We start from the raw sequence: 27,314 nt of genomic DNA on the forward strand, positions 1-27,314 counted from the left end.
CTACTCAGCTGAGCATCGGTGTTGTGCACCAACATCGGTACACAACCCCTCATGCAACATAAATCAGGCAAAACTCCAACCCCAACTCCTAAATCTAACCTGTAAATGCCAAACCTGAATATCTTTTCTGACAACTGTCCTCACATGTATCTATGTCCTTGAAATAATAGACGGTCAGCCTGTTGCTGTAAAATATATTTTACTTTCACAAATGAGAGAGAGAGAGAGAAAGGCTGAGAGAGACATGTCTGCTGGCTGGTGACTTTGACTGTTACAGAATTGAGTTCATGCAGATATACTTTCTCCTCAGGCCTGCCATTCATGTGACATAAAGTATGTAAAATTAAGTTGACTGGCCCATTTCATTCAAAAATTACAACACAAAACCTTGCTCCGTATTTCAAATTTAGTATAAAGATCTTGATGGTACGTTGGTGTTTGAAGGGTTTTTATGGGTAAAGGGTTAGTTAGGCAAATTGTCATTCTCTATCAATGTTTCTTTCTGTTCCAACCATAAAGTTAAAAGGTTCCAACACAATAATGAATGTTAATACAGCCTACGAAAATGGCTTGATGAAGAACAGATACCTCTGTTAACACCATACTATAACAAAAACACATGATCGTCCAAGAGAATATCTGCTGCTGTCAATTTTGTGCATTTGCTCTCTGTCTCATGTTATGTGAATCACAAGCTTCTGCATGACGACGTGATAAGGTACAGCCGGCATCATATGACAGATATTACATTAATATTACATGGTGACAGTGACACTCTCATTCTCAAGGGCAAGATCATCAGATTGCTGAACAGCTTCCACCGACCTATATACTAGAGACTACTGAACAAGGCCTGAACAGTGCCCGTCATCAGGCTGGCCTGCCACACTGGAGCACTTTCCTTTGACAGACTCTTTTTCCGTTTGTTGGATTACCTCCCTTCAGGTGGATTTGTTCCCCTATGCAAATTAAATTATCTTTCCTTAGTGGATCTACTATGTGGATTTTTTACCCTGCAGGAAGGTTTTCATTGGGTCAAACGAATTCATTTGAACTAAAAATCATCTTCGCATCATGGCTCTCTGATGTGATGATCTTTCACAAATAACATTGTAATGTGGTTTGTTTTTGTCAATAAAGATGTGGAGAAAAACATTGCAGGAGTCCGCCCACTCGTCAACTACATCCGGGTTGCGGTTTATGCACTGCATGATTAGTCTCGAGCGCTGCACCGCGATTGTTTTCCTTTTTTTAAAAGAGTCTTTGAGGGTTTGGTGGTGAGTATTAGGCTTGATTATTATTTAAAAAGGAGTTTGTGGGTGAGCATTTAGTAGGGCACAGATTCCTTAATATTCCATGAGGCGGTAACCGGTAATCGTGGTCTTGCTTCTTCTGATCCCCCGGCAAACAAAGATGGACGACTACTCTAAACAAGGCCCAGAAAATCTCGACGAGCCTCCCAACAGCCGTCTCTTTCTGGTCACCAGTCGGTCCGTTTCGGAAGATGTGATCCGGGACAGTTTCTCCGTGTTCGGGGACATCCAGGGGGTTTGGTTGGTCAAAGACAAACAGACCAAGGAATCAAAAGGCGTTTCCTATGTCAAGTTCGCCAAGTCCTCCCAAGCCTGCTTGGCCATGGAGGAGATGCACGGCAAATGTCTGACGGAAGGAACTAAACCCATTAAGGTGGGTCGCTGTAGCTTGTAAAGAACTGAATAAGTCAGTGCACCATGCTTTGTTCAGAGGTTTCAGTGTACTGTAGTCTACAGGTCGTCTAATAATGAACATACTGCATGCCATTTCATGTCCTTGGATCAAGACTCTCTTAGATGTAGTTGATCGATCGATTTTTGTTTCGGCAACAGCCTTCCTCACTCATTTCAGAGCGGATTAAAAAAGGTAATACCGGGCCCGGCGGTGTAGGTCCCTCTTTTAAAGCATACGTAATCATTCCCACCCGTGTAGAGGGGAGGTCCTTGCTTGACAATCAATTACAGTATCACAGTCACGACGAGTCAGATTATAGCAGTTCACAATCTGTACAGAAATCACAGACCATGAACAAATCACAGACATTACTTTTCTTTTTTATACATCACATTATATATCATTGGGGTTATGGGGTACAAGGTTGAACTGAGCAATAATACAATAATGTATTAAAGTATCACGATAAGATATTTTTTTAAATACATTTGATAATTTGTTCTGTAGATGGATATCATGATAACACGTATGTGATTTTGCAGAGCACTATTCTTTTTCTTGTCTTTTAGGTATTTATCGCCCAGTCACGGTCCTCAGCCAGACACCGGGATGTGGAGGATGAGGAACTGACCAGGATCTTTGTCATGATTCCTAAAACCTTCACAGAGGAGGACATCAAAGACACATTTAAAGTACTATAGCTAAGATGCCTTATTTGCTTGTTTATTTTCCTAATTTTTCTGTGAGATCCCGTGATCTTTTGTGGCCAGATGTAATTTCCTGGGGTCTAGTAGGGCTATAATAAATAATATAGAAATCGCTGTACAATTTTGTAAAAAACAAAACAACTTGTTCGAATTCCCCCACCCCCTGTCAAAAATAGCTAAAATCGTTAACGAAAGAAAATAGCAAACGAAAAAAAAAAAAAAAAAACACTCATCTTTTACTTTCTCTGATAACAACCTAAAACATGAAACTTGGTTGAAAAAAAACCCTTAAAATACAGGGCTAATGCAGGCTTTCATTTAGACTTGCTTGGATGCAAGTTTCATCCAAAATGGATTATCTGCCTGTGGGCTTGTCCCAAAAAGTTAAGGAAGCAAGTTTTTAAGATTTTGGCGGAAGATTGTATTCAGTGAGGTATGTGTAGCTTGAGTGCATTCACCATTGCAGACTTGATGTAAAAATGCTTCGCTCTGTATTTATCACAGTACATACAGTAAAGTAAGACCAAAGTTTGCAATGGTCTGTGACATTTGGATTCACCATGTATGTCACTATCCACCACACATGTTCGTACAGAAGCTGTCAAATGCTTGCACACATTGCAGTGTGGAATGAGTTGAAAGGAGCAGCTGGCCACACAGCACGACAAATTATTGTCTCCACCAGGCCGAAGGCATGGGGAGAGAGTACGTATGTTTTGCACTCCGTGTGTCCGTCCGTCCCGTTACCAGCTAATCTCCGGCACCGATCGATGCCAAACACACACTCCCTAGATGCCAACGATGAACCTCTGCCCTAAATATTCCAGAACGGCCTGTTAAGCCCAACACACACCGGGTGCGCAGCGACGCGGCACATAGAACAGTGGCGTATCGGAGCGTCAGGCGAGGTGTGAACACGCGTCGGACGCTGCCGGTGTGGGATAGGTTCATTGAAACATAATGGAGGCGGCTGTTTTGACGTGTGGCATTTGCGGACTGTGTGTGCAGGGCATTATAACGCCACCAGGAGGCCGACCTTTGTAAAACACATTTTTTGCTATTACTCCTCCAGATTTTGGCCCAAAATCCCGCAAATCGTTACACAGTATCTCTATACTATAGTCATGTGCTCAAGACGGATCTGTCCAATATTTCATATTCCATCCTAATTGTCTAACATTGGCTTTCAAAGTTTGCAGGACTGGCCCGTTTTAAACAAAAAGCCTCAAATCAACTTTTCTAGTTGTTTATGTAGTTTCAGATAGTTTTTCCTTGTAAAATGAAGTCTATGAGTGTCATGGGAACATTAAACAACTTGAGAGTAAATTAACTTTCTCTCCCTCTCTTTCTATCCTTAGGACTATGGAGATATAGAGTACTGTGTCATCATAAAGAACAAGTTTACAGGTGAAAGTAAAGGCCTTGGCTACGTCAGATACTACAAGCCCTCCCAAGCTGCCATCGCCATAGAGAATTGTGACAGAGGTGATGCTATGTGTATTGTTTGTTTGTACTACTATACTAGTTTCACTAGTTGTGAAACATCCCAGCTGTTAGTGTTATTTCATCATTTGAACATGCATGCAAACGCCTGGGTTCTGTATGACTGGAGAACGACGTTTCTCATCTTGTCGATGTAAAGCTGTCCAGATGGATTAGTGAAGTCGGTAGGCGGGTGCCAATGTTAGACTGCACACCTCAAACGTGAGAAACTAGTTCCATCTGAATAGGCCTTTATGCAATAGGTTTTTTGTTGTGGAAGATTTTCTCAAATTATTGTAGTGCTATGGGTAGGAGGGTTTTTGTATTTAAATTAAATGATAAAGAAACTGGATGGAAAAATTGAGGCACTCCTGGACCTGGACCTTCCCTATACCATCTAACATTAGTCTAGTTGACTTTCCAATTTACAAAATCTTGTCATTATCATATGATGGCAGAGAGAAACAAAACCAAACTGCCAAAACCAGTTGACGCTTATTTGGTGAAAAAAACGCTTATTTCAAGTGTCGCTGAAGTATAAATTAGAACATGCCTGCCAAAATAAGCTTTTTGTCTTTAAAGACTTTAAATATCCCACTCTGTTTGACAGGTTACAGGGCTATCTTGGCTGAACCTCGCACCAGAACCACAGCGGCTGATGGAGAATACCCTTCTGGAGGCAGTAGAGCTGACCACATGGGTGGAGATGGCTTTAATGCCTACCCCTTTACTATGGGTATGCCATGCTTTTACTGTTTGCTATTTGAGATTTCAGCAAAAAATTGTTATATTGAGATTAGTGCATATATGCGATAAGTTTGATAACTGGTGTTACTGTTTTGCTGAACTTTGACACATTCACAATGGAACAATTATTTGTAATATTGCAAAAGGTGTAGAGAATAAAAGTTCCATTTTGTCTTGAAGCGACCTATCTTATTACTTGGTGCCTGTATATCTGTATCGGAGAAGAGAAATACAAAGCTATACGATTCAACGGCACCCTTTTAACGGTTTATTTTGCGTTATCGACACCTGTGACCAGGTGACCCAAACAGCTACCCAGCGACAGACTACCGCTCCAGTGACGTCATCACACGCTGCCTCATGGTGTCATCGAGGGCGCCGGTGACCCAAGAACAGATCTATGCTCTGTTTGATCTCATCCCTGGTGTGGACTACTGTGACCTCCAGAGAGACTCCTATGGACTCAGCAAAGGTTAGCAATGTGCAAACCCACCGGAAAACACAAAATAAGTCCCATTTGGTTCTAATTCCAGTGTGGTGACTAATGAGGTGCACGGTCCGTTTTCTCGCTGACAATTTCAGGTTGTGTTGAATGTGCTGTTTTGTTTGCCACCAGTTATTGTCTCCATGTTTTGCACTCCGTCCCATCCCGTCCGTCCGCCTTCCTTTGTGGAATAAAAGTATTGCTTTTTCCCCTGAATAAATTATGATTGTAAAAACAATTGTCAGCTCCAGAATATATATTATATTATATATTTATTTACCTCTGTAAGCTGATGGCTGCCGTTATCCATGTTGCATTAGGCAAGCGCTTCACATTCATGGAGGGACACTCTCAAATGCGGCTGTGTCACTCACTTTGTATTTCATGTTCTCCCCAGGCACTGTCATTCGTTACAACAACCTTGGATCTGCAGTCTATGCTAAAGAGAAGCTAAATGGGTTTGAATATCCCCCTGGCAACAGATTGGCTGTAAACTTCATTGATGATGGAGAGGACCGCACAAGGTACATACAGAATCTCATATGGTAGAGAGGCACGCACGCACGCACGCACGCACGCACGCACACACACACACACACACACACACACACACACACACAGCAAATACTTTTCATTTTCAGGTCATTAACGCATTTCTTGAGACAAAAAGTAATCTAAAATGCATTTTAGATTTACATTACATCTACAGGTGTGCTCATTCTATGACACAATTCAAATTATAAATAAAAGATCACTTGATTTTCCAAAAAGTTATAATTCAGAAACAAAGTATATGTGTGTATCGTGGTGATCATGACAAAAAAAGTGAAAGTGGAAACACTAAATTGTGTCAACGGTACCTCCCTAGGCAGGGCAAGTAGAACTTTGGCAGGGCCCGTAGACTGGAGAATCGGGCCAAGTAGGACCAATCTTAACATCGGTACTCTGTAGTGTTGGGTAGGACACCTACTGGTCATAGTGCTGCTGCAGTGGTCACAACTTAACCCATTCTGACCTGAGATCAGATTCTAAAAATGTCTATTACATCCTGACAGTTTCATTATTAACCCATTCTGACCTCTAAAAATGTCTTTGATTTTTCAAAAATAGCAGACCTACAAGCTCGTAGGGCGCCACTCGGTGGCGCGCTATGAGCTTGTAGATCTGCTATTTTTCAAAAGCTAAAGCATAACAAAATGCTAACACCAAAATGGGTTAAGCCCAATATCTTCCCTGGCCAGGCAGTCTTGAGGAACCGGTAGAAATGTGGTCTCATGTGTACATTGACTCATGCTTGGATTCAAACCCAAGCATGGCACTGATCTTTGCATCTATGCTTCAAAGGAAATTGTAAACAAATGTAGAGGGCAAAACTCGGCAGTCCCTTATGTCTTTTATTTTGATCGTATCAATCATAAAAAGCTCTTTATTAAATTAAGCCTAAGAGGGGTGCCTGGGGGCATAGTTGGGATCTTGGCCTATTGGTATGCCAACCAGACCATGAAAGTCAAGTGGGGCAATAGTGAATCGGGGGCCATTTGCGGTCACCAATGGGGTCAGACGGGGAGGAATTTTGTCGCCTATTCTTATATTGATGATCCGTCGAAACAGTTGAATGCTTGTAACACTGTTTCTATGCTGGGTAATGATCATTTGATGTATGCACTGTGCAGATGATTTAGTCAGATGATTTAGCCCAACGAGAAGTCCCAGCACAAACGGGACGAACCAAGGTCGATTATTTAAATTCAAGTTTGAACGCCCCTTTAGAAGACAAAAAAGTTACAAATGCCTGTCTTAACATGTACATTTAGACTGTTTTTCTATGGACCCTGAGTCTGCAAAAAAAGGCATTCATTCATACAGGAGACCTGGGATCGAATTTCGGGTGGGACATAAATCTTACAGACGTTTATCAGGAATTAATTGACTGCAAATGCACTCGTACATGGACTCACTAAAATAGTTCCATAACATATTGTGTAATCAATGTGCTGACAACATTACACATTCTGCAAGTTGAACTTGATGGTATTACGCCTACATTGTGTATATGAGTGTATTGTATTGTCTACTCTAGAAGGTAGTGTGCATTTTTTACCACAGATATTGTAACAGGTCTGGAGGAACCTCTTCATGCTCAAATGCATACGAATGATATAAGCTGTGTACTATTGCTATGTGTCTCCCCTTGATATAGCGTGTTTCCATGTGTGTTTAGTCCGGTAGGTCGTATGGCCATGCAGTTTGTAGCAGCACAGATGATGTCCACGGTGTGGAACGGTCCCTCCTCTAGCCAGATGCTGAAATCCTCCCAGGCAAGAATTAAAAATACTCTTTTCCATCTAGAGTCTGTTGAGGCCTTACGTTAATTTGCACCGTTTGTCCAGATTATGAAAAGTTGCAAATAAAGTTATATTTAATTAGTGTGGGATATGGTCTTTGTGTATTCGTTTTTGTATGCAGCACCGAGCTTGAAGGATAGTCATGTGCACTTGACTATCCTTCAAGCTTTCTATAGACTTCCAGTGGGGATGGTAAATGTATACAGCTAGCTACAGCACATTTCCCAGGCTAAACATGTAGGTGTCCTGGTTTTATTTCATTTTAAGGTTAGGCACCATTAGTATGTGTAAGTTTAGGCATGTGTTTAATTAATACATTTGAGTTAAATATAAGTGCTGCTAGTATGGTTACGTTAGGGTTTGGTGTGGTTAGCCACATAGTTTGCCTTAACGGATTTGGGGTAAGCCCCTGCAACACGGCAAGGGGGGTGTGCTAGTACTGTACATCAAGGGAACTTTGGTCCCTTCGCTCTATTAATGGCAGTTGCAAAGTTAAACTAGATCCACATTAAAGACTGACTAAAGGGTATGTGTGTTTATGTCCCGCAGGTGAGTCAGGTCATCTCTGTAACAATATGAAATGCTTGCTTAAGTGATAATTCACAAGAAACTGAGAACTCACGTTGATAATACTGGCCATATTACATTTTGCTCTTGTCAGAGCATGAGAGCAAATTGGATGCTGTGTAAATATGGTCAATCAATCTTTGTACCTTGCATTCGGTGAGTTTAATGAAAATGAATGTAGCAGATGATTAACTTGAAGTTGTTTGTATCCTGCAGGGCTACGCTCCTGCTCCCATGCCCCGGGTTCAGACCGATGTATCCTTGCCTTCTCTGAAGAAGCTAGCTCCACCTGACAGCAAGGTGAAGGAGCGTTTGTTTGTTGTGTTCACCCCTTCGCCGCTACCCCAGGATGTGCTGGAGGATGTCTACTGGTAAACTTATAACCAATCTCTCCATAAAATATAGAATGTTTATACTGTATTATTAGACGAATAATGAAATCACACTTTAATGTATAGATATTTGTCCTTAGGCCTTTACAGTGTGTAAGGCCTATTTGTTTTCAATTACAACACTGTTGATTCCATATAGAACTTGTCTATATTAAAACTAGAAAAAGCACAATTTAGCTTCTGTACAATGTAAAGATGTCTCAGTCCGATCATCAAAGCAAACTCATTTCAATATCGCCCGTTGTGCTCAGTCTACATGTCATATATTCAGCATGCATCAAGTCGGTACGTACAGTAAAATCATACGTTTCCCTCTAGTTAAACCAAGTCAAATGCTTCGACTACATTTGACAGATGCAGCTGTTCTGTGCAATGTGTTCCACAAGTCTTTTAGTCTTTGAAGGTGCACACACAGGCAGCGCTCATCCTAACACTGTTCAAGTGTTGTCGACTTTGCATTGGGGCAATCAATCACATTGAAATCATCCTGCTGTTTTACTTTTTACAGCTGTTGTGTGCATGTATGAACCATATTACCTCAACTTTTACAGACGAGCTTGCCAGACTTTGAACGACTAGTTTATTTTATGTTTGTGTTTTGGTATTGCACCTGCCATGTTTTTAGTCTCTGCTCGAACATACTCTGGAAACGAAGTTGTGTGAATAGTTAAAAACAAATGGTGAAATTAGCTAGCCGGTAGCCTACTGAACAATTCCTTAAATGTGTTTTAAAGTATGCACAGTGGCAGCTGTATTTTCTTTTTAGGTAAATAAGATCAGATCGGGACTCGATGAGGGGTAAAAATAAATGATTGATTGATCGATAGGGACATCCCTAGTTGAAATGCATACTAGTAATTAAGGCTGCTAAAAAACAAATGGTCAAGCCAATTAAGAATTCTCTCCCCCCCTTTTTTTGTCTCTAGTCGATATGGCTCTCTGATTGAGGTGCATCTGGTTCCAGGCAGGAAGGTGGGATATATGAAGTATGCAGAGAAACAGGTGAGTCAAACAGTTGTAAGATCTAGATAGAGAAATTGAGGATATAAATAAATGGAGGATGCATATATTATGTCGCTGCTTGAGCTTGGTTTGATGTGATATGATATTAGGCATATCAGCCTGAACCTTAAAGCCTGGACTTACCCTTAAAGTCCCTGACCTCATGTCCGAACATGTGTGTTAACCCATTTACAGTAGGCCTGACTCGAAATTAAAAGGTCTTCAAAATCCTGACGGTTTTCTGACAAACCTTATGTTTCTGTATCCGTGGTGCTCATTATTTCATGTCAAGGACCCCAAAAATTATATGGAATATGCCTCCACATATTTGAAAATATGTTGTTCCAGGGACCTCCCAACAAAACAACCTCTCCAAACTCTCAGTCATGCATGACTGCTTAACCGCCATAAATAATTGGATGACACAACATTTCCTACAACTAAACGCAGACAAAACCGAAATACTTATCATAGGCCCCGAAACTATCTCTAACGAAATGCGTCAATCCCTTGGTCCACTGGCAACTAACATCAAACCCACAGCAAGAAACCTGGGTGTCTTTTTTGACACCCACATGAACCTTGAATGTCACATTAAAAAGATCACTCAATCCTGTTTTTACCATCTTTTACCAAATTCAATTCTGTCTCAAGACCTGGAAAGAATCATACATGCATTCATATCCTCCCGACTATTGTAACGCCATGCTAAACCATTCATCTCTATCCCGACTTCAATTGGTTCAAAACACTGCAGCTAGAATTCTCACAAATACCAACCGTAGGGCCCACATACGTAACTCCTGTATTAGCCTCTTTGCACTGGCTTCCAATTAAGGCCAGAATTGATTTTAATGATCTACAAAGCATTACATGGGCTGGCCCCTTCATATATTCGTGACCTACTGCCCCCAAAGTCTAATGTAAGAAGAAAGAAAATAGCAGATCAGTGCAGCGCTACGAGCTTGTAGGTCTGCTATTTCTTTTTTTATTGTGAAAATGTGGCGCAGATCTTTGAATATGTTATTTCAGAGCATTTTTAACTCAAATCTTTGCATCTGGGGGGTCCCTGGAAAACGACATACCGGTATGTTCAGATGGGGGTCCGCAGCCTAATGCAGATAATTCTGGGCGTCCTTGACATGAAAAAGGTTGAACACCACTGACATAGACACATGGGTTTTTCAGAAAACTGATTTAGAAGCCTTTTTTTAATATACCTCAGTCCAAAATGGGTTAATAGATTTGTTGTAACGGTTCAAATTCTCTCCTTTTAGTGTGCAGATGATGCTATGGCAGCTCTTCATGGACGAACAATTAACGGCGTGAGAATGAAGGTGATGTTGGCCGACCCTCCCAGAGAGGAGTCTCACAAACGTCCTCGAACCTATTAGAGCCACGGGGTAAGTACTGCACACATCTACAATGTAGGGAACATGCAGCACAGGGGGGGGGGAATGCTCTCTGAAATGAAAGCTTTCAATTTTAAGTCCTTACAATTAGTGGGGGATAACGGCTACCACCAAGATTTTATTATAACACATAAGAAGGAACTGGATCTGACTGTAGTGATTTGTAGAAAACCGCACCGTTTTTATATTTGTATGTATTCGCTGTGTCCACGAAATGATGTTGCAATGAACTCAAATTTTGCTGAATTGAATAAATGGGTTATGGAATGCAGCAAAAAAAGAAGAAGAAGAAGAAAACAAATCATACACTTTGGTTTGAGGTTTGGCTTGTGTATTTACCATGACACGATGTGGAGGCAATTATTGGCACGATATCTTCTAGAGATGCTCCGATAATCGGCCAGACGGCCACTGCTCTTAGACCGGCTCGTAGATCGGTGAATCCTGATCCCGATCACCGATTGGCCCCAAAAAATCTAATCGGAGCATCCTCTTCAATAGTGGCTTGAAGAGTTGGATAATACAAAGTAGTCTCCCCATTAACTTACAGTACAGAGTGACAAAGGTCTTGCAGTCAATGTCCTCAAGTAAAATATTGAGGACATTGTAGTTGCTTTCTTTTCTAATAAGATGACAATTCACAACAGTACTTGTGTGCATGTACTGTGCAAGTACAGTAACTATGACTATTTTCAAACCAATGTTCCTGTATTGTGATATAATGTGGTGCAATGGACTTGGACATTACCACTCCCAACTTTCCTTTGCAGTTCAAAATGAGACATCTTCATTGCAATCACTTCTGTTACCAGTATATTGATAACTGCTTATTGTGAAATAAAGAATATTAGATAAATAAGATAATGTTTTGTTTTTCAGCACTTTAGATTAAATGTTGACTGGCGAATTATGCCTTCAACAAATTCTGTATGGAAAACTCACTTGCTTGTCTCTTCCCCCTTGGATAATTCTCTGCAGCTTCTTGTCTCCTAGGCGACTGTTGTCATGACACTGACTCCTGACCCTGACAGACCAACCGACACCAAGACCTTCACCTGACCACTGACACGACCTTTGACCTGTCTTGACCTTTCTCTGTGACCCACTTGCTATTGGTAAATTTGTGCCATCTTTATGTCAAGACGTACCGTAGTTGGCCTGTACAACATACATGCTGTCAGTATCCCTGGACGACGTTGATATTTAGTCATGCTTGAATGCACCATTTGCTCCTCAGACCTTTACATTTGCCTATTCAGATGGCTGAAACCTTTTGCAGCATTAGAGGATGAAGCAAACAACTTATGTTTAAATGTGGCCTATGTATTTAGTTTAAAATAATTAGATATTCATGTGACTTGGATTCAATTCTTTATAACCCCCACTAGGTGGCAGCCTTCTCTTTTTTTTATATACCTTGTGTGATAACTGATTCTCATGAATGTTGGAAGTACTTTCAGCATTCCTTTTTTTAGTGATCTCTAAGAATGTGTCATTTGTTAGTGCCGCATGCTCCCCCCCTCCCCCTCTTTTGATTTAAACAATCAAGTCTGTTGTATTTAAGAGAATAAAGTCTTATGTCAACACATTATGACTTAGATGTTTTGTTTTGTGTGGTGGTCCTTGTAATACTATGTGGGAAGGTGAGGTTGCTGACTGGACTGTTTATTCCATTTTGACATGATCAGATTCTAAAAATGTCTTCTACATCCTGACAGTTTTCTGAAAAAGCTATGTTTGTCTGGTTTGTTTTTTCTAAAAATAGATCTTCAAGCTCATAGCGCACCGGCGCGTTATGAGCTTGTAGATCTATTTAAAGAAAACTCTTAAGTAATAAACCCTTCATTCGGGACCATTGGTAAAATAACTGATGGCTAGACAGCGTACAGAGAAGACTCAACTGGTCTGGTAAAGCCTGGCAGAGCAAACGTCATGAGGTAAAGAAGAGGCAGAAAGACCTAGGTCAATTCATGACAGTATTAGAATAATGTTCAAAAACATGTCTTCACAATGGTCTTATTTTAAGCAAACCGGTTAAAGCCTCAATTTATGATTTCTACTGGTCTATTGATAATGAAACAGTGAACCAAATCATTTAAGGGTAAGTGATTTTCTTTGGTTAAAATAAGTGTTAAAGCTCACCTCAACTGATGGTACTCATTGCTATTTGTTCAGTAACAGGAATCTCCATGTCGCTCCAGCTTTTTATTAAACAATATATTTTCAGGTCAGGATAAAGGGGAATTGTAGATGACAAAGAAATTAGCAGACAACTGGAACACTAAAAACTAAGATACATTGTCACCTACCTGAAAATGTATTGTTTATTAAAGAGCTGGATAAACAGGGAGACCCGTTATTGAACAAACTATAGCTATGACGACTTTCAGAATAGTGATTTAACCTTAACCAAAATGGAATTGGATTAACCCCCAACATCAAAGCACACAACAGCATGTACAATGATTTATTGTTTAGCAGGCAACTTGCTCGAGAACATTATTTACAGTTGGGCAGGCGATGACATCAGAGCTTGGTTCCCTATAGGGATTAAACAAACTTTCCAGGACCAGCCGTTTGTGGTTCTTTATGGACTTATTTTTAAAGATTAATCCACAGGGCTTCATTTGCCAAACAAATTAACATCTTTGATATTGCATTCTTAAATTAGGGGCTGCATTAAGAATAACTTAAAAGAAAAAAGGCAGTAAATAGCCAGAGGTGGAATAGGAAGATTCATGTCCCAAAATCTAAGACAGTTTTCAATTCCAAGATTTAAGTCACAAATTTTCAAGCCTCTAATCAATCACCAAGATGTTTTAAGTCCCAGTGTGCCACATCTCAAATCTTAAAGGCTTGCTCCTCGCACGGCACAGAATCGGCACATTAAAGCTGTGGGGGGAGGGTGGGGGAAAGAATCTGTGGCGATAAACCCTGGCAGTCTCTGCTTGAACGTACTCTGTCTGGAAACCAAGCTGTGTGAATGAAGGAGAGCGATAGGTGAGAGAGTGGACAGACGAGCTGTGTATCTTCATAGAATCAGGCTTTATTAAGAGAGTCTCTGAATATTAAAACCATTCAAACCCCGGGTGCTTCTTTGAACTCGATAACTACATTGCTTTCGGTCCATCAGTCCAATTAGTGGATCTACTGTCCTTTTGTCTGTCCTGTCTTCCACCTCCCCTTCAGTCCTCCAGAACCATTGTGTTCAGTTCTTCATCAAGTTCGTCCAGGTCTTCTCCTGTGAAGAGGTTCTCATCCACAGGCACTTCCTCGTCGTCGTCTTCTTCCTCCTCTTCCCCCGAAAGCCCGTTGGCCTCGTCACCACCGCATGCGCCATTGACCTGCTCCTCTGTAGAGCACAAGAAAGAAAGTTGAAACCTTCATATTTTAGTATACGTTGAACTCACTACCCATTTAGTCTAGAGTAGACACTTCACTTCATGAGAAAGGATTGGGCGCCACAAATTACAGTATCGCATACACACATGTCCAGATTCAGGCTTTAAAACTCAAGCATGTTTGTCTTATATACTTGTGTCGTGATGGGTCAGAGGCTCGATTGGATGTCACAGTTCTAAAATCCTAAACTTACTGCATGCTACAATTTACAATGCCTACATTGTAAGATACTGTCCATAGTGACTTGGCCTAACATGCACAAACCAGCTCAGATCTTGAATGTCAGTTGCCATGGCCATAGCATGATTGTGGTTTGTGGCAAGTTGTGGTTATTTTAAAGTATATGACCCATAGACACAATGTTATGCTGCCCCAAGGTAAGATGGCCGCCACAGTAGCAACGTCGCTCTCCATTGGCCAGCAGCGCGGGTGAGCCATCTAGCTTTCTTATATATATCTATGGTGCTAGCAGCTAGAGGGAAGGTCATGGGGTCACCAAAGTCGAGAGGTTTCTTCCTCATGTGGGAACATGAATGTGAATGGGCACATAAAATTTCATTCAATATAACAATTATATTTCAAGATAGACGGGAAAAAACAACCTCAGTAGAGGTGACGCTAGTACAGCATATTACATTGCGCAACTGTTTTTATATATTGTATTTTGAATACTGTGTTTACTGCCATTTTTGCTCATTGCTGCAATATTGAGTAGAAGCCCAACCAATTTACTCTATTATACGTATATAATGGGATGCAACCGTACAGAATCTTGACCCAGCATGTGTCAGGGAAAGAAAGAAAGAAAACTCAAATAATCAAACATTCTCACCGTCGTCGTCTACCGTGGGCTGACCTTTATTCCGAGAGGTGAAACGGTCCATAGATGCTACAGTGATGCCCACTTTGTTGTCCACTTCTTGGGGGACAAAACGGGATAGGTCTATGTCCTGGAATACTGTAGCTTCCACCTGGGGGGAGAGACAGGTGCATGTTATGTGTTCTTTGAGCAGGATTGTTGTCTTTGTCCAAGAAGGCTCTTAATATCTGTCTGAAATGGTATAAATGTTTTCAAAATGTGTCTGCTGTGAGTTAGGGATTCCTTGTAGATTTATATTATGACTATTTTAAAATGTTTTCCCAAAATAGTAAAAAGAATGGCAAATAAGTTTAGGGATAAGGGGTGGTGCAACATATAGGTCCAAGTGTTTTACCTGCTGTTCGTCGTCATCATCATCGTCATCCTCTTCTTTGGCATATTGAGTGTCGTCTGCTTCAGCGTCATCCTCGTCTATCATGTCTGGACGGAACTCAAACACTTCACGACCACTCACCTGCACACAGACATGCAGCAAAAGACACATTTCACAGACTGCGCTCATTTAACCCATTTTGGACAGGTCGATAAAATTAAAAAAGGCTTCTAAATCCTAAAAGAAAATCTGAAAAACCTATGTTTCTAAGTCAGTGGTGCTCAACCTTTTTCATGTCAAGGACCCCCAGAATTCTCTATTGGGCCACGGACCCCCCATCTCAAAATATGTAGTTCCAGGGACCCCCCAGAAGCAAATATTTTAGTTCAAAATGTTCGCTCTGAAACATATATTCAATGATTTGCGCCACAGTTTAATGATTTTTCAAAAATATTTTTCAATAGCTAAAGCATAACAATGGTAACACAAAAGGGGTTCCCGCACAAAATTGGTTAATAAAGTTACATGTCAATAACCACAACAAACATTTCCTACCCCAAGTGATCTTCCAGCCTTGAAGTCAGCTCTTTTCTTCTCCATATCCTCCATTGCTCTTTCCACCTGTTAATCAAAATCATTTCAATGTTGGGTATGCAAATTAGGCATGTACAAGTTAAATACATATACGATATTACTGCATATCATTGTTCCTGCTTTTTTGTATTTGCTTAAAGGAATAATTCACGCAAATTAGTTTTTTGTCAAATTCCTGAGCCAATAATTTGATGACCAGCTGAGTCAAGGCTTCACCGGGTGTTTTAAGTGATAGAAATTAGTAATTGTTTTGGACGAACTACTCCTTTAATGCCAATAATGTAATAGATCACGACTGCAAAGAAGTTGCAAAACCCCATGTCGTGCTCATTTTACAATAGTTCAGCTTTCCTAATTGCCATCCAATGTAGCCCCATGCGTGACCCATCACAGTGGCGAGTATCTGCTGCTCTGTAAATCTTTATTATATTATCTCTGGCAGGATCTATACAATGTTTTGTGCAGTGGAACCCATTATCGCACTAGCATGATGAAAACAATTGGCTTTAGATATCCGAATCTACTAACAGTGTTTCCCCCGATGAACTTAATATTGGATGAAATAATTACCTTATCCTGCCTCTTCCTCTTTTTCCAGGTCAGGAATGTCTCCAGGGTGATACGAGTCACGTTGGCTCCCAGAGCTGCACGCTGGAGCCCAGAGAGACAAATACATTAAGACAAAGACAGCAATTGAACAAACCACAATCTCTAATTAAATATAGGAGCCATTTGGGATGGGAAATAATGTGTACATAAAGTCAGGCACCAGCTCTCATCACGCACATTAGGCAGCAATATTATAATCAAATTCCTATAATACTACTTGTTGAGGGAACGGTGTAAACCGGGAATGATGCAAGATGGGAATGCATGCACAGTTCGGTTATACAATTGACCTTTCGCAGACCGCGGCCATGTTGCCGTCAGAGTTTGGAAGCACTCGTTTTCAGTAAAGCAATGTAGTCACTGCTGCCTCTTGCATTATGTCCTAATTCAAAACAGGTGGTACGCAGGGCAGTTGAGTGATATCTAACAGGCACTTCCAAACTCCAGCACTTAGAAAAATAATCACCTGCAAGGACACAAAGTAGCTCATAGCATGTCTACAGTGGATTTTTAATGAAACAAACACTTTGAGGATAGAAAGAGGATAATTCAAGCTTTCCGTACAGCTGCAATGTTGGTGAGTTTGACGTTGTGTAATACAATCAGATTTTTCTGTTTGGATGAATGGGCTGCCAATGGGAAGTTTCACATAGGTAGCACCTTGCCATTAACTTATATGGTAAGATGGCCAAGGTCTTCATATGGAGAATAGCTGTACCCGTACAGAGTAGCCAGTGTGTTACCCGTGGGCACTGGGCACCGGCCTACTCGGAAACCACTCAAATTCAGAATGCATGCCTCCCTGTAATCATTACTATAACAATTACTGTTTTTATTCCCTCATTGTATTGTGAATAGGTCTCAACATCACTTATAGCACAAATGGATCGCAGATTCTGATGACTTGTGGTATGTAATTTTGCCAACATTGCCATGTTATTGTTCTCGTCCAAATCTTTCTAGCATAATAAAGAAAATGCATTTGATAGTTCAACAATATCTGTGAAAAAGTGAATGAAATCGCTACTTCTGGTTACTCGGCAACGCACAAAGATCAAAAATATTACTTACAGTGCATCACAGTTAGCTACCATATACAACCCAATGTTGTACCAAATGGGTCAATCGTCCAGCTCCAACTATAGCAAATATGACCTCTCCTCGACCTGGCATCCTCCTTACCTCATTCTCTATAAGTTCTTCCAGTGAGATTTTTTCCTCCTCTTTCTCGTCCTTCTTCTTGTCCCTTTTCAGGATGAAGCCAGGTGGAAGGGCATGCCTATACATGCAGTTGTCACCCCCTCCTGGACATATCCAGAACCATCCATACTTGTTGGTCTCGATGGCATCCAGAAAGTGCCTGCACACCTGAAAAGACATTTCATTAATTACTTCATTAGATAGTGTTCCCAGGATTAGAGGAAATTTGTAAATTCTGCGGCTTGAAAATGCATATTCTACAGACATTAAAACAAATTAAAATTACCAAGCAAAAATATATTTAATTTAATTGTCACAGATATTCTAAAACATGGCGGAACCTAGTATGCAGCACATTCATAATCATAATAAATTTACCCTTCAAAAAAAAAAAAAGTCTCGCGATACTTGGTGCGTTCAGAAATGTACTTTCTATTTTTATAGAGATACCATACCTCTATAAAAATTACACAGTGTACAGATCAAATAACAACACAGCAGACAATAATGTGTTACATGTCTTGTTATTTTCCAGAAGTGATTACTTTACAAAAGGTCTCAATTGTTCATAAATAATGTTCATGAGCTGGTCACTGAGCTCTCATTGACTCCAATGCATTCTGCCAAACTTCCGGGTAGTTTGGCTCCCATGAAAGTGTCCATGAAAGTGTCATAGCGCAGCCCAGTCAAGTGACCACTGGACCACATTTCCAGGGAGGAAAAAAAAAGTCTGGGTCCGAGTCCACTTCAATTCGGCATAGAGTAGCGCAAACGTCGATCACTCTCTGCTGATTTCGGATTGTCTGCATCTTTGTTAAATTGACGCACACACGCACACATGTACACACACACACACTCCTCTCTCTCTCTCTGTCGCTCTAATTAGAAACACTTGTTTTTCTTATATTGGGTTTGTTGTCACGATCAGAGTTGGCTTTGTCCGAGGCTTTAAAGGTCTTTAAATACTTTTTGAAATGTCTATGGGGAAAATGCATGGGGAATTATTTCCTGGGCCTGTCGTCATGAAAGGGGGTGAGACTGCTACGCTCTACATGGCTACATATTTTAGTTTAAAAGCGTGTTATCTTTTCCTTACTCTTGAATTATGATATGCCATCATTCGATTATATAGTATATAATGAAGACAGATAGGACTTCCTCGCAGATCTGGATCCCGAAGCGGCTGTCGGACTATGTGGTCAAAATTATAATTTATAACGACAAACGTCATCTCATTTTACACCCCTGACCCACTCCCAGGGAAGTACTTACTTTCTGTGTCTTGGAGGCTTTTTTCTTATCGGCTTCTCCGTGCTTTTCGTTCACGACCTCTTCCAATTTCTTCTCATCCCAATTCTCCATGGAATCTGTAACAACATACAAGCCTTCAGTTGGACACATTCTGTCTGTAGAATAAAAATATGGATATTATAAAATATCAGTACATTGAATATCGATTGGCACATTTTATCGAGATATTTTTGAGACATCAGATCGCTACATTAAAATGACAGTACAGGCGTTTTATTTGCTTTAGTGAGCCAGCCCAGTACAATGGGCAGCCACATGGAGGCAGCATACACTGTTAACTATACTGTACCCTTGTCTCCCCTTGTATTACTTTTCTGAAACAAAGGGCTTTGTTTTTTGGATTCCATCTAAAGTTAGATTCTGTTCCAATTTGCAAAGCAGTGCTGCATCAACAACGCATTCTCCCTTTCTTCTCGTATAAAACTATGTCTGTGTTTAACACCACTGGCGTATCTCACCCTTTTCATATGAAAGAACATACTTGCGTGGCTGCGTGCATGTTGTGATAATATTAATCCTCAACAATGTTATGTGCTGGCCACACTCATTATTTTCATTTGAATACATACTGTATAAGCACGGGTGCACACAAGCGGTGCGCCAGTGCGCATGCGTCATCAAAACGTTTGGTGCGCGGTAGATCAAAGGCCCTTAAAACTAGGCTCCAGACTTCCCAAAACAAACTGGTCAGGCTCCTCACCCCTGCCCACTTAGACAGGTTGGAATGGCTTAGGGTCGACGACAGAGTACAGCATCTTGCAATGGGTCTGGTCCACAAGATTCGATACACCACCAAGATACCTATGTACCTGTCTAGATACTTAATGTTAACGAAGTCCACACCCACAACACCAGAGGGAGTGTAACGAACCATGTACAACCCAGATTCGGCACAAAGGGACTAAATTATTTTCGCTCCTATGCCACCAAAATGTGGAAGGCCCTACCAACAGTCATTAAGACATGCAAATCCCTTGACTCTTTTAAAACCGCTCTCAAAGGGCACCTACGGACGGTTGCAATTCAAAACTGGGCCCCCCCACCGCCCACCCCTTTTCCCCCCTCACTGTATATGTTTCTTTTCCCTTTTTAACTCCTTTATGATGAATTCCTGTTCTGTTCTTCGACTATATAGAAGTGTCTATTTGTACATCTCTAAATGTTTTGATGAATTGAACAAGGTGGACCCTCTTGTAAACAAGTGTAATGCTTAATTGGGTCGTCCATTGGGTCGTCCACTCAGTCATTTTGATGAGGCAGTTTCTGCACAGGAAGTCCGTTTCACTTGTAAACAAGCTACGATGGATGAGCTGTCAAAGTGCTAGTCGCTAAACCACGTTAGCGACCAAGACCATATTTACAATATGAAAACTGTCACTTAAGACAATGTAGGTTACACACGCTGGAATTAAACACGGCACCTGCAGGCAGCATTAGGCGAGTAATTCATTGTATATGTGTTGGACGTTTGTGGTTGTGCTAATGATAAACGGACAGCTGCGGCCAGTGGGACCTTACTGCTGCTTAACGACGACACTGTCTGTGACTAGGTGTACTAGTGTAGCTTTGCATCCGTTGGATCTGCCCGTGTGAAAGCAGCCTGAAGAACCGTCTACTTCCGCATTTGACCGCCGACAGTTGGTCAAATGCGGACGTGCAAACGAGCGTTCGATGTAATAGCCCAGCTGCCCCCCCCCCCGGCAACATTGCTGCCAGTGTACTTGCAGCAATGTTTTTACTCCAGTGTAAAATGTCACTAGTCTTTGGTATGATTCAGCCAGGAACTGAACCCCAATTCTCCAGTGTCAGGGTGGATATTCTAACCACAAGGCCACAGAGATGATCACCAAATGAGGCATCACATTACGAAAAATGTAGAAAAACAAAAAAATGAACAAATGAGGCAGAATAAATGACGATAAATAAATTAATGCAATAAGCATGGAAATACTTTAGTCAAATTATGACAGTCACTGTCATAATTCTGAACTATAGTGGTTTTTCTCTCATCGAGGAGGAAATTCTAATCCTTTCACATTAGAAAAGTGGCAAAACACTAATAGCACACACAAACACAAACCAACCTTTCTTCTGTTCATCTTCCCCTCTCTCGTCCACATAGAGGCTCCTCTTTTCACTTTTCCTATCTAGGGTAAGGTCGTGGCTGAATTTGCACTTGTCACCCTTTGTGCACTGGCCCTGCTTAAAGAATGCACACAGCACTGACTTTGGGTCTACACCTGTAGACAGACAGAGAAATACATATAGTATTATAAACTTGCCTTGCAAATATTTGAAATTTGATCATACAAAAGGCAAAATATTATTTACAATCTATGCAAGCATGCGCCCCAAAAAACTAAACTCAATATGTTGACAGGAGAAATTATTCTCCACATAGAACTAGGGCTATGCTATCTTGCAAATTTTGTAGCAAGTCACAATTCTAATTTTTTTGTTTTTGTCCCCACCCCCCTTCTCCCAATCCTAGCCTGTATTCCGATTTTCTGATTAACCCACACGTGCGTAATCGTGTTGCTGCTGTTGGTTGGTCTTCAGACTGGTTGGTCCTAGATTGGCTCAATGCATCGATGAAGCAAATATATGGGATAATTTTAACTTGGCGAATGAGCCATGTCATTTTGAGTCATTTGCATTATTAGTTTACCACCCTCAAACAAGGAATCAATGTGTGTGTGACTGTGATTATGTGTTACCTTTGGCGACTTTCTGAGCAGCAACAACAGGCTTAAACAGCTCATTCAGTTCATCCAACTCTTTCTTCTTATCAGCCTTCTTATTGGTCAGGGCTTCCAGGCCCGGCTACACACAGACAAACAGAGCAAAGAGGGAGATAGATATTTTAGCCACATGAACCCCAGTGTCCATTCACTGAAAATAACAGATCTACAAGCTTACAATGTATCGTGTTAAATGGTGGGAAGCAGGGACATTTCTTTAAAAAATAAAATAATTATGCATATCTATCAAAAGACCCCCTAAGGATGTACAGTTCAAAAAACGATTTAGGCACATTTGCAGTTATAACTATAAGTCCAAAGTAAGTCCAAAGTATAGTAGCCACTAGATGGCGCAATTTCACAATTTCGATGACTCAAGCTGTGAACACAGTTCAGATTTCACAATGTGGCTTTGCTATGGACAATGTTCAGGTCACAATTGATTGACATTTTTATTCACAGAATGCGTACAGTTAGAAGGTACAGGTCAATACAAAAACTGCGGAGGATAAAACCAGAAAAAGCACTAAAGACTACCGTACATCAGGGTTCTCATTTCAATTCATCAGGAAACGATAACAGCTCAGTCATAATATATTCTGGTTTAGAGAGTGTTAGGCTGTAGTGTAAAACAATGAATATTCAGATCAACAGGAAAATCTTAAAACACTTGAATGAATTATCATATGGTTGGTTGCCATGTTTGGTCTCTGGCTGGAAAAAACAGGCAGAATAACTGTGCATAAAAGTAATATAGCCTAACGATGCTTTGAGTTTGATGCAACAAGAATATTTATCATCCATAACTGTATGTTTAGGCTACATGTATGAATTATTCTGCTCGGAATTATCTCATTCTGAGTGGAGAACTATAATCAATCCATCCAAACAAACGTCTGCTATATTACTTCCTCTTCCACACTGATCGATTCACTTTGGCCGCGCTGATCAGCGTTCGTTGATCACCCTTCAACACACAATCGGCCGCGGGGGTGACTGTAGCCTACTTCACACAATCCTCCCCGCTTTGATCATGTCGTCACGTCAATAAAACAGAAACGGTTTGCGATACCATTCTGTATTTTATTGTTTTTTGTCAAGCAGCAGACAGAATGTCACAATCTCACGCTTTGCGGCCGTTTGCGTGCGCTGTCTCCGTTGTGTTCTCCCACCCCCATATTAGTATGATTATTTTAGTAACGTGTATGCAGCCGCGTTTGGTTTGAAGTTATATGGAGTGACGTTGTAACAAACGTGTCTTCCCCGTCAAGCTGTGAGTGTGACTGAGTGATCAATGATCATGCTTGTCTGCTGCGTTGCGCGCCTGCACTGTCTCAGACGCTACATACTAATTCCTACACAGGTTGTGTTTATAACTACGCCCCCGGGCAAGTTTAGTTTACTGAGGTTAAGGTTAGTTTTTTTTTTTTAATATATATATTTTATCCCACGATTTTGTAACCCATTTTTCACCCCTGTGTCAATCATCTAATGTGATCCTGGGCTCTACACACCCTCCACCAACCTAGTCCCCATATATGGGGGACAAGGGGAGAGCAACGGACTTGAACTCATGCTTCCTTCATGCCTGAGTGTCCAAGTTGCTCCTTTACACCTGACAGGGGGGAGTTTCCCTGGTTGGACGCAGCGCGTGGAAGGTTAGGTTTAGGTATATTTTCTTGAGGTTAGGTTTAGGTATAGTTTTACTGAGGTTAAGGTTAGGGTTGGGCTGTCAATCACAGCGACTGGCCAATCACAGCGCGTTGACTGCACAACCCGTGTAGGCTTTGGTATGTCGCGTCTCAGACAGTGTGTCAAGTCTGCGTGGCTGCCAGGGATATATATGCCTATCCCCTTGGGCCCTTCCCATCATAGATATATCTATGTTTCCCATTGACCAGAGGCCGCTTTTCCATCCCATTGGCTACAAGCAGCCAATCACAAGGTTGTTGCCAGAAATAAGCTAACAAACCTCCAAAAACCAGGCAAGCAACTGTGGGAAAAACACAATCCAAGTTTTGCCAAGCGGACTTGGCAACCCTGTAGTAGACTAGGTGGTAGCCTGACCTAAGCAGAGACATTTCTGGCCTAGATGGGAGGGTCGCGCCTCAGAAAAGCGCGCACCCTGATTGGATCTCATCGATCTGTCCGTCACCCCCGGCCCCTCCTCTCCCCCCTAGTGCAGCGCTACGTCACATCATTTAGAGCGACGCCCACCCGGAAGGGTTGACTCCCACTTTTAGACTGGTTCAGCCCACGGCTTTTTCCAGGCTTTCATCTTTCGCGCAGACGACATGAAAGCCTGGGTATCGAGGCTAACTAGGTGGTGACATTTCACAAGTATATGTCAGTCAGGTTTTCACCTATCCTCCACAAGACACAGAGTATTAAATGTCACTAGTTACACCCAGAGAACAGCATTCATCGTGGGCAAGCTGATCCGGCGTGAGTCCGCTGGCTGAAACAGCCTGGTTGTGCCCCCAAGCCAGTACATGCTGTTTCCCAGTGGATATGAAATAATGGCAGGCGGATCATTTACAAAACTTTTTGAGTGTATAGCAGACATGTCATTGATCATGTTAATCCAAAAAAGTGATTTATTTACTTCATTATAAAGACGCTAAAATAGTGAATTTCCAAAGGGCTTTTACAATGGGTTTATATGGGATGACGTAGGCTAGAAGCTCACCTTGACACTCTGTTTTGGGTCAGCCCTCTCCGACGCAGTGGGAGGGATTTGAACAGGCTGTATAGAGCCTTTTCGAAGGCTGCCGCTTTATAGAGCATTTTCGAATATTAGAGGCTGTCCAGCATTGACGCACTCGGCCCTAGTGGTTATAGAGCGTGAACTGCAGGCGGACCCGTGGATTCATGACGAGGAAACCCTGTGCAGCTGGGCTATAACATCGAACGCTCGTTTGCACGTCCGCATTTGACCACCAACTGTCGGTGGTCAAATGCGGAAGTAGACGGTTCTTCAGGGTGCTTCAAAACGCCACTGAGCAACTTCCAATGAATGGGCGGGCTGTCGCTCCAGTTCGGTCTCTAACCTTTTATTACTCTATGGTCTCCCCCCCCCCCCCCCCCCTCTCCCCGTTATCTGTCTACTTACTTCCTGTTTACTTACATCTATCAATAAAGGCAAAAAGCCCCAAAAATATCTTTAAAAATAAGGACGGGAATAACATTGGGAAACAGATGTGGGGACATATAGCAGTGTACTGACCGCTCTGGGTGGTCCTCCAGATTTGACCTGCTGGCTAACATTCTTAATGAATTTCTGCTGCTTTCCACCTTTCTTGTTCTTCAAACCAAATGTCTTGTCCTGAAAATAAAAACAAAACAAAAACAAAAATAGTGTCATCCACAACAACGCACATATATTAGTTTGACAACATAGCTTTACTTGGATTGTTTACAGTACACTCTTGGAACACAAGTTTGGTGAAAGAACATTTAAAATGGTCTCATGATTTAATTATATATATAATCATTTTATATAAACCATTTTACAGTGGTCTAACTTACATAAAAGGCTTTTATTAGTCAATGAGTCTTATTTTGGTATCTGAAAAACGGGATTAAAATCAAGATGTTGGCAACACCATGTGAAAAATGTTGTGATCTATGCTCTATGCCTGGCAATGCCTTAGTTTTGAATCACTGTTAACTCTTAAAGCAATTTACTGTCATAGTTTGAAAACTTCCAAGGAAAGTCAGAGATTGGGCATCACAACGCCAGAAAACCACATTAGTCTGTTCCAGTCTGACATTTCAAATTATGCTAATGTTGGTTTAAATAAATATATATCTACAAATGTATTTTAATACATTCCCTGGTCCACTCTTTAATTTAACCCATCACTCATTTTCTTGTTGGTACCCAGGCCCATAGGAATCACCATGGACACCATCTCTGTGATGGACAGAGACTAATTTATAAGTTACTACATGCTGGCTCAACAATATTGTCACAGATACCATACTAAGTTCAGGTGGCTGGCTGCATATGTTTCAGTAAGTTGTTTAATGAATGAAAAAAGTATTTGACCAGCTGTATTAGATCAAGAAAACATCAGACCTCTGCTCTGGGATTTAGGACTTTTAACACCAACTTCAACTGCTTTAAAGACGTTTTAAAACGGTAAATTAAACATCATAATGTAGAAAATGTTAAAACTTGATGGCAGATGGCTCCAGCCTCCAGCTGCAGATAACCAGAGGAAACGTGGCCCGACAGTAACCCGGCTAACACTGTGCGGTTTGTTGGCAAAGACAGCACGGTTATCAGAGAACAGTTAAAAAAAGATGTCCCTGACACATGGCTAATAAGCAAAAGTTTGCGTAATTGACACTATCCATCATTAGGCCTTACCAAATTAACATGAACACAGTTACAATTCACCAGATGCTAATATAATCTTAGCTCATCAGCAGCTAGCTTGTGTCCTCCTAGCAGCTATTCGTTTTGGGTTAGCAGTGACAAGAGTTGGGGCCATTAGGGCTAACAAGAACGTGCTATTATTTCGTGCCATTTTTACCTCAATAATCTTTTCCTTTTTCTTCTCTTGGGTTTTTTTATTCGGGGCGGCCGGGGCGGGTTTCTTTGGAGGCATGGCAGACAAGGTTTGGGTGTTGAGAGAAACGCGTCTCTGTAATGGATTGTGTTATCTTTAATGTGGTGTTGTTGCTGCTGCTAAGCCGCTCGCTAGCCGCACACACACACAGCTCATCTCCTGCACCACCAGGCCACATGTGATCATGATGATGATGTGAACCACGCACGGCGTGCTTAATGACGACGTCATCGCGTATTTACCGAGATGCAAGATGGTGTTTGTATTTCTCTTGGTGGCCTGGCCCTCATGGCAAGGGCCCGCCCGGGGTCCTTATGTGTTCTGTTCGGAATTTTGATAACAAATTAAGGAGTCGTGACTGACTCCCTGGCCCAAGGAGATGTGATTGAAATCAAGGAGAGTCCTGACCTGCAGAATCCATTCGTGCCACGCGCATTTCAAAATATCTTCTCCTGAGTGTCCTGTCATCATGTGTGAAGTGAAACTTTAACTTTTTTCCAGCTCAAGTTCAACTAGAGTGGGTTTCTTAGTTTAATTTACATTAACATTTGATGTAGTAGGGCAAATACGAATATGCACTGGCTGCCTATAGGCCTAGGCCTAGGCTACTAAGTAGGCAGCCAGTGCATATTTGTTTTTTTATTTTTTATTCTTCTATATTATACATTTTCGCTCGATGTCATGACCCCACTTAACGCGTCATGCGTTGATTTATATTTTCTAGACAGCTAGAGCAGCAGGGAGAGCAGTAGGAACGTTCGTTTATTAAAGGGACACTTCACCCTTTTTGCAAAAAAATATATGTTAACTAGAGAAAGTGCCCTTCCGGGCACAGGTCTCCA

General features: G+C 41.3%; 3 protein-coding genes across 7 annotated transcripts in view; 2 read left to right on the plus strand and 1 right to left on the minus strand.

Moving 5' to 3' along the window:
- The window catches only part of LOC310866117 (uncharacterized protein), a 266,238-nt gene that overhangs the window by 65,740 nt on the left and 173,184 nt on the right, over nucleotides 1–27,314 (plus strand). The window lies entirely within an intron of this gene.
- On the plus strand, nucleotides 1,186–12,431 carry rbm45 (RNA binding motif protein 45). Of its 3 annotated transcripts, XM_083775579.1 has the most exons (12): nucleotides 1,186–1,277; nucleotides 1,414–1,686; nucleotides 2,277–2,399; nucleotides 3,773–3,899; nucleotides 4,507–4,632; nucleotides 4,942–5,115; nucleotides 5,525–5,651; nucleotides 7,349–7,445; nucleotides 8,256–8,410; nucleotides 9,358–9,433; nucleotides 10,711–10,836; nucleotides 11,839–12,431. In XM_083775579.1, the coding sequence occupies exons 2-11, from the start codon at nucleotides 1,414–1,416 to the stop codon at nucleotides 10,825–10,827; spliced, it is 1,395 nt and encodes a 464-aa protein (XP_083631705.1). In that variant the 5' UTR covers nucleotides 1,186–1,277; the 3' UTR covers nucleotides 10,828–10,836; nucleotides 11,839–12,431. The 3 variants fall into 3 exon arrangements, with proteins under 3 accessions (XP_083631705.1, XP_083631704.1, XP_083631703.1); XM_083775578.1 differs by having other exon boundaries at nucleotides 1,202–1,686; nucleotides 10,711–10,837; nucleotides 11,823–12,431; XM_083775577.1 differs by having other exon boundaries at nucleotides 1,202–1,686.
- On the minus strand, nucleotides 13,872–26,638 carry zc3h15 (zinc finger CCCH-type containing 15). 3 transcript variants are annotated; one of them, XM_083775784.1, is made up of 11 exons: nucleotides 26,437–26,638; nucleotides 25,122–25,220; nucleotides 21,872–21,977; nucleotides 21,239–21,394; nucleotides 19,116–19,210; nucleotides 17,826–18,011; nucleotides 16,605–16,685; nucleotides 15,996–16,061; nucleotides 15,462–15,581; nucleotides 15,080–15,218; nucleotides 13,872–14,197 (listed from the first exon to the last, which is right to left on the minus strand). In XM_083775784.1, the coding sequence occupies exons 1-11, from the start codon at nucleotides 26,509–26,511 to the stop codon at nucleotides 14,031–14,033; spliced, it is 1,290 nt and encodes a 429-aa protein (XP_083631910.1). In that variant the 5' UTR covers nucleotides 26,512–26,638; the 3' UTR covers nucleotides 13,872–14,030. The 3 variants fall into 3 exon arrangements, with proteins under 3 accessions (XP_083631910.1, XP_083631909.1, XP_083631908.1); XM_083775783.1 differs by having other exon boundaries at nucleotides 13,872–14,192; nucleotides 15,072–15,218; XM_083775782.1 differs by having other exon boundaries at nucleotides 13,872–14,195; nucleotides 15,072–15,218.

The sequence above is a fragment of the Protomyctophum parallelum genome, assembly GCF_964188405.1.
Source record: "Protomyctophum parallelum genome assembly, chromosome: 10".
In the NCBI taxonomy this organism is placed as follows: domain Eukaryota; kingdom Metazoa; phylum Chordata; class Actinopteri; order Myctophiformes; family Myctophidae; genus Protomyctophum; species Protomyctophum parallelum.

Coding starts and splice junctions, on each gene's coding strand:
- rbm45 (XM_083775579.1), top strand. CDS start 1,414: ATGGACGACTACTCTAAACAAGGCCCAGAAAATCTCGACGAGCCTCCC. Junction 1,687..2,276: donor AAGGAACTAAACCCATTAAG/GTGGGTCGCTGT, acceptor CTTGTCTTTTAG/GTATTTATCGCCCAGTCACG. Junction 3,900..4,506: donor CATAGAGAATTGTGACAGAG/GTGATGCTATGT, acceptor TCTGTTTGACAG/GTTACAGGGCTATCTTGGCT.
- zc3h15 (XM_083775782.1), bottom strand. CDS start 26,511: ATGCCTCCAAAGAAACCCGCCCCGGCCGCCCCGAATAAAAAAACCCAA. Junction 15,582..15,995: donor AGGCTGGAAGATCACTTGGG/GTAGGAAATGTT, acceptor GTCTGTGTGCAG/GTGAGTGGTCGTGAAGTGTT. Junction 14,196..15,071: donor TAGACGACGACGGTGAGAAT/GTTTGATTATTT, acceptor TGCTCTACAGAG/GAGCAGGTCAATGGCGCATG.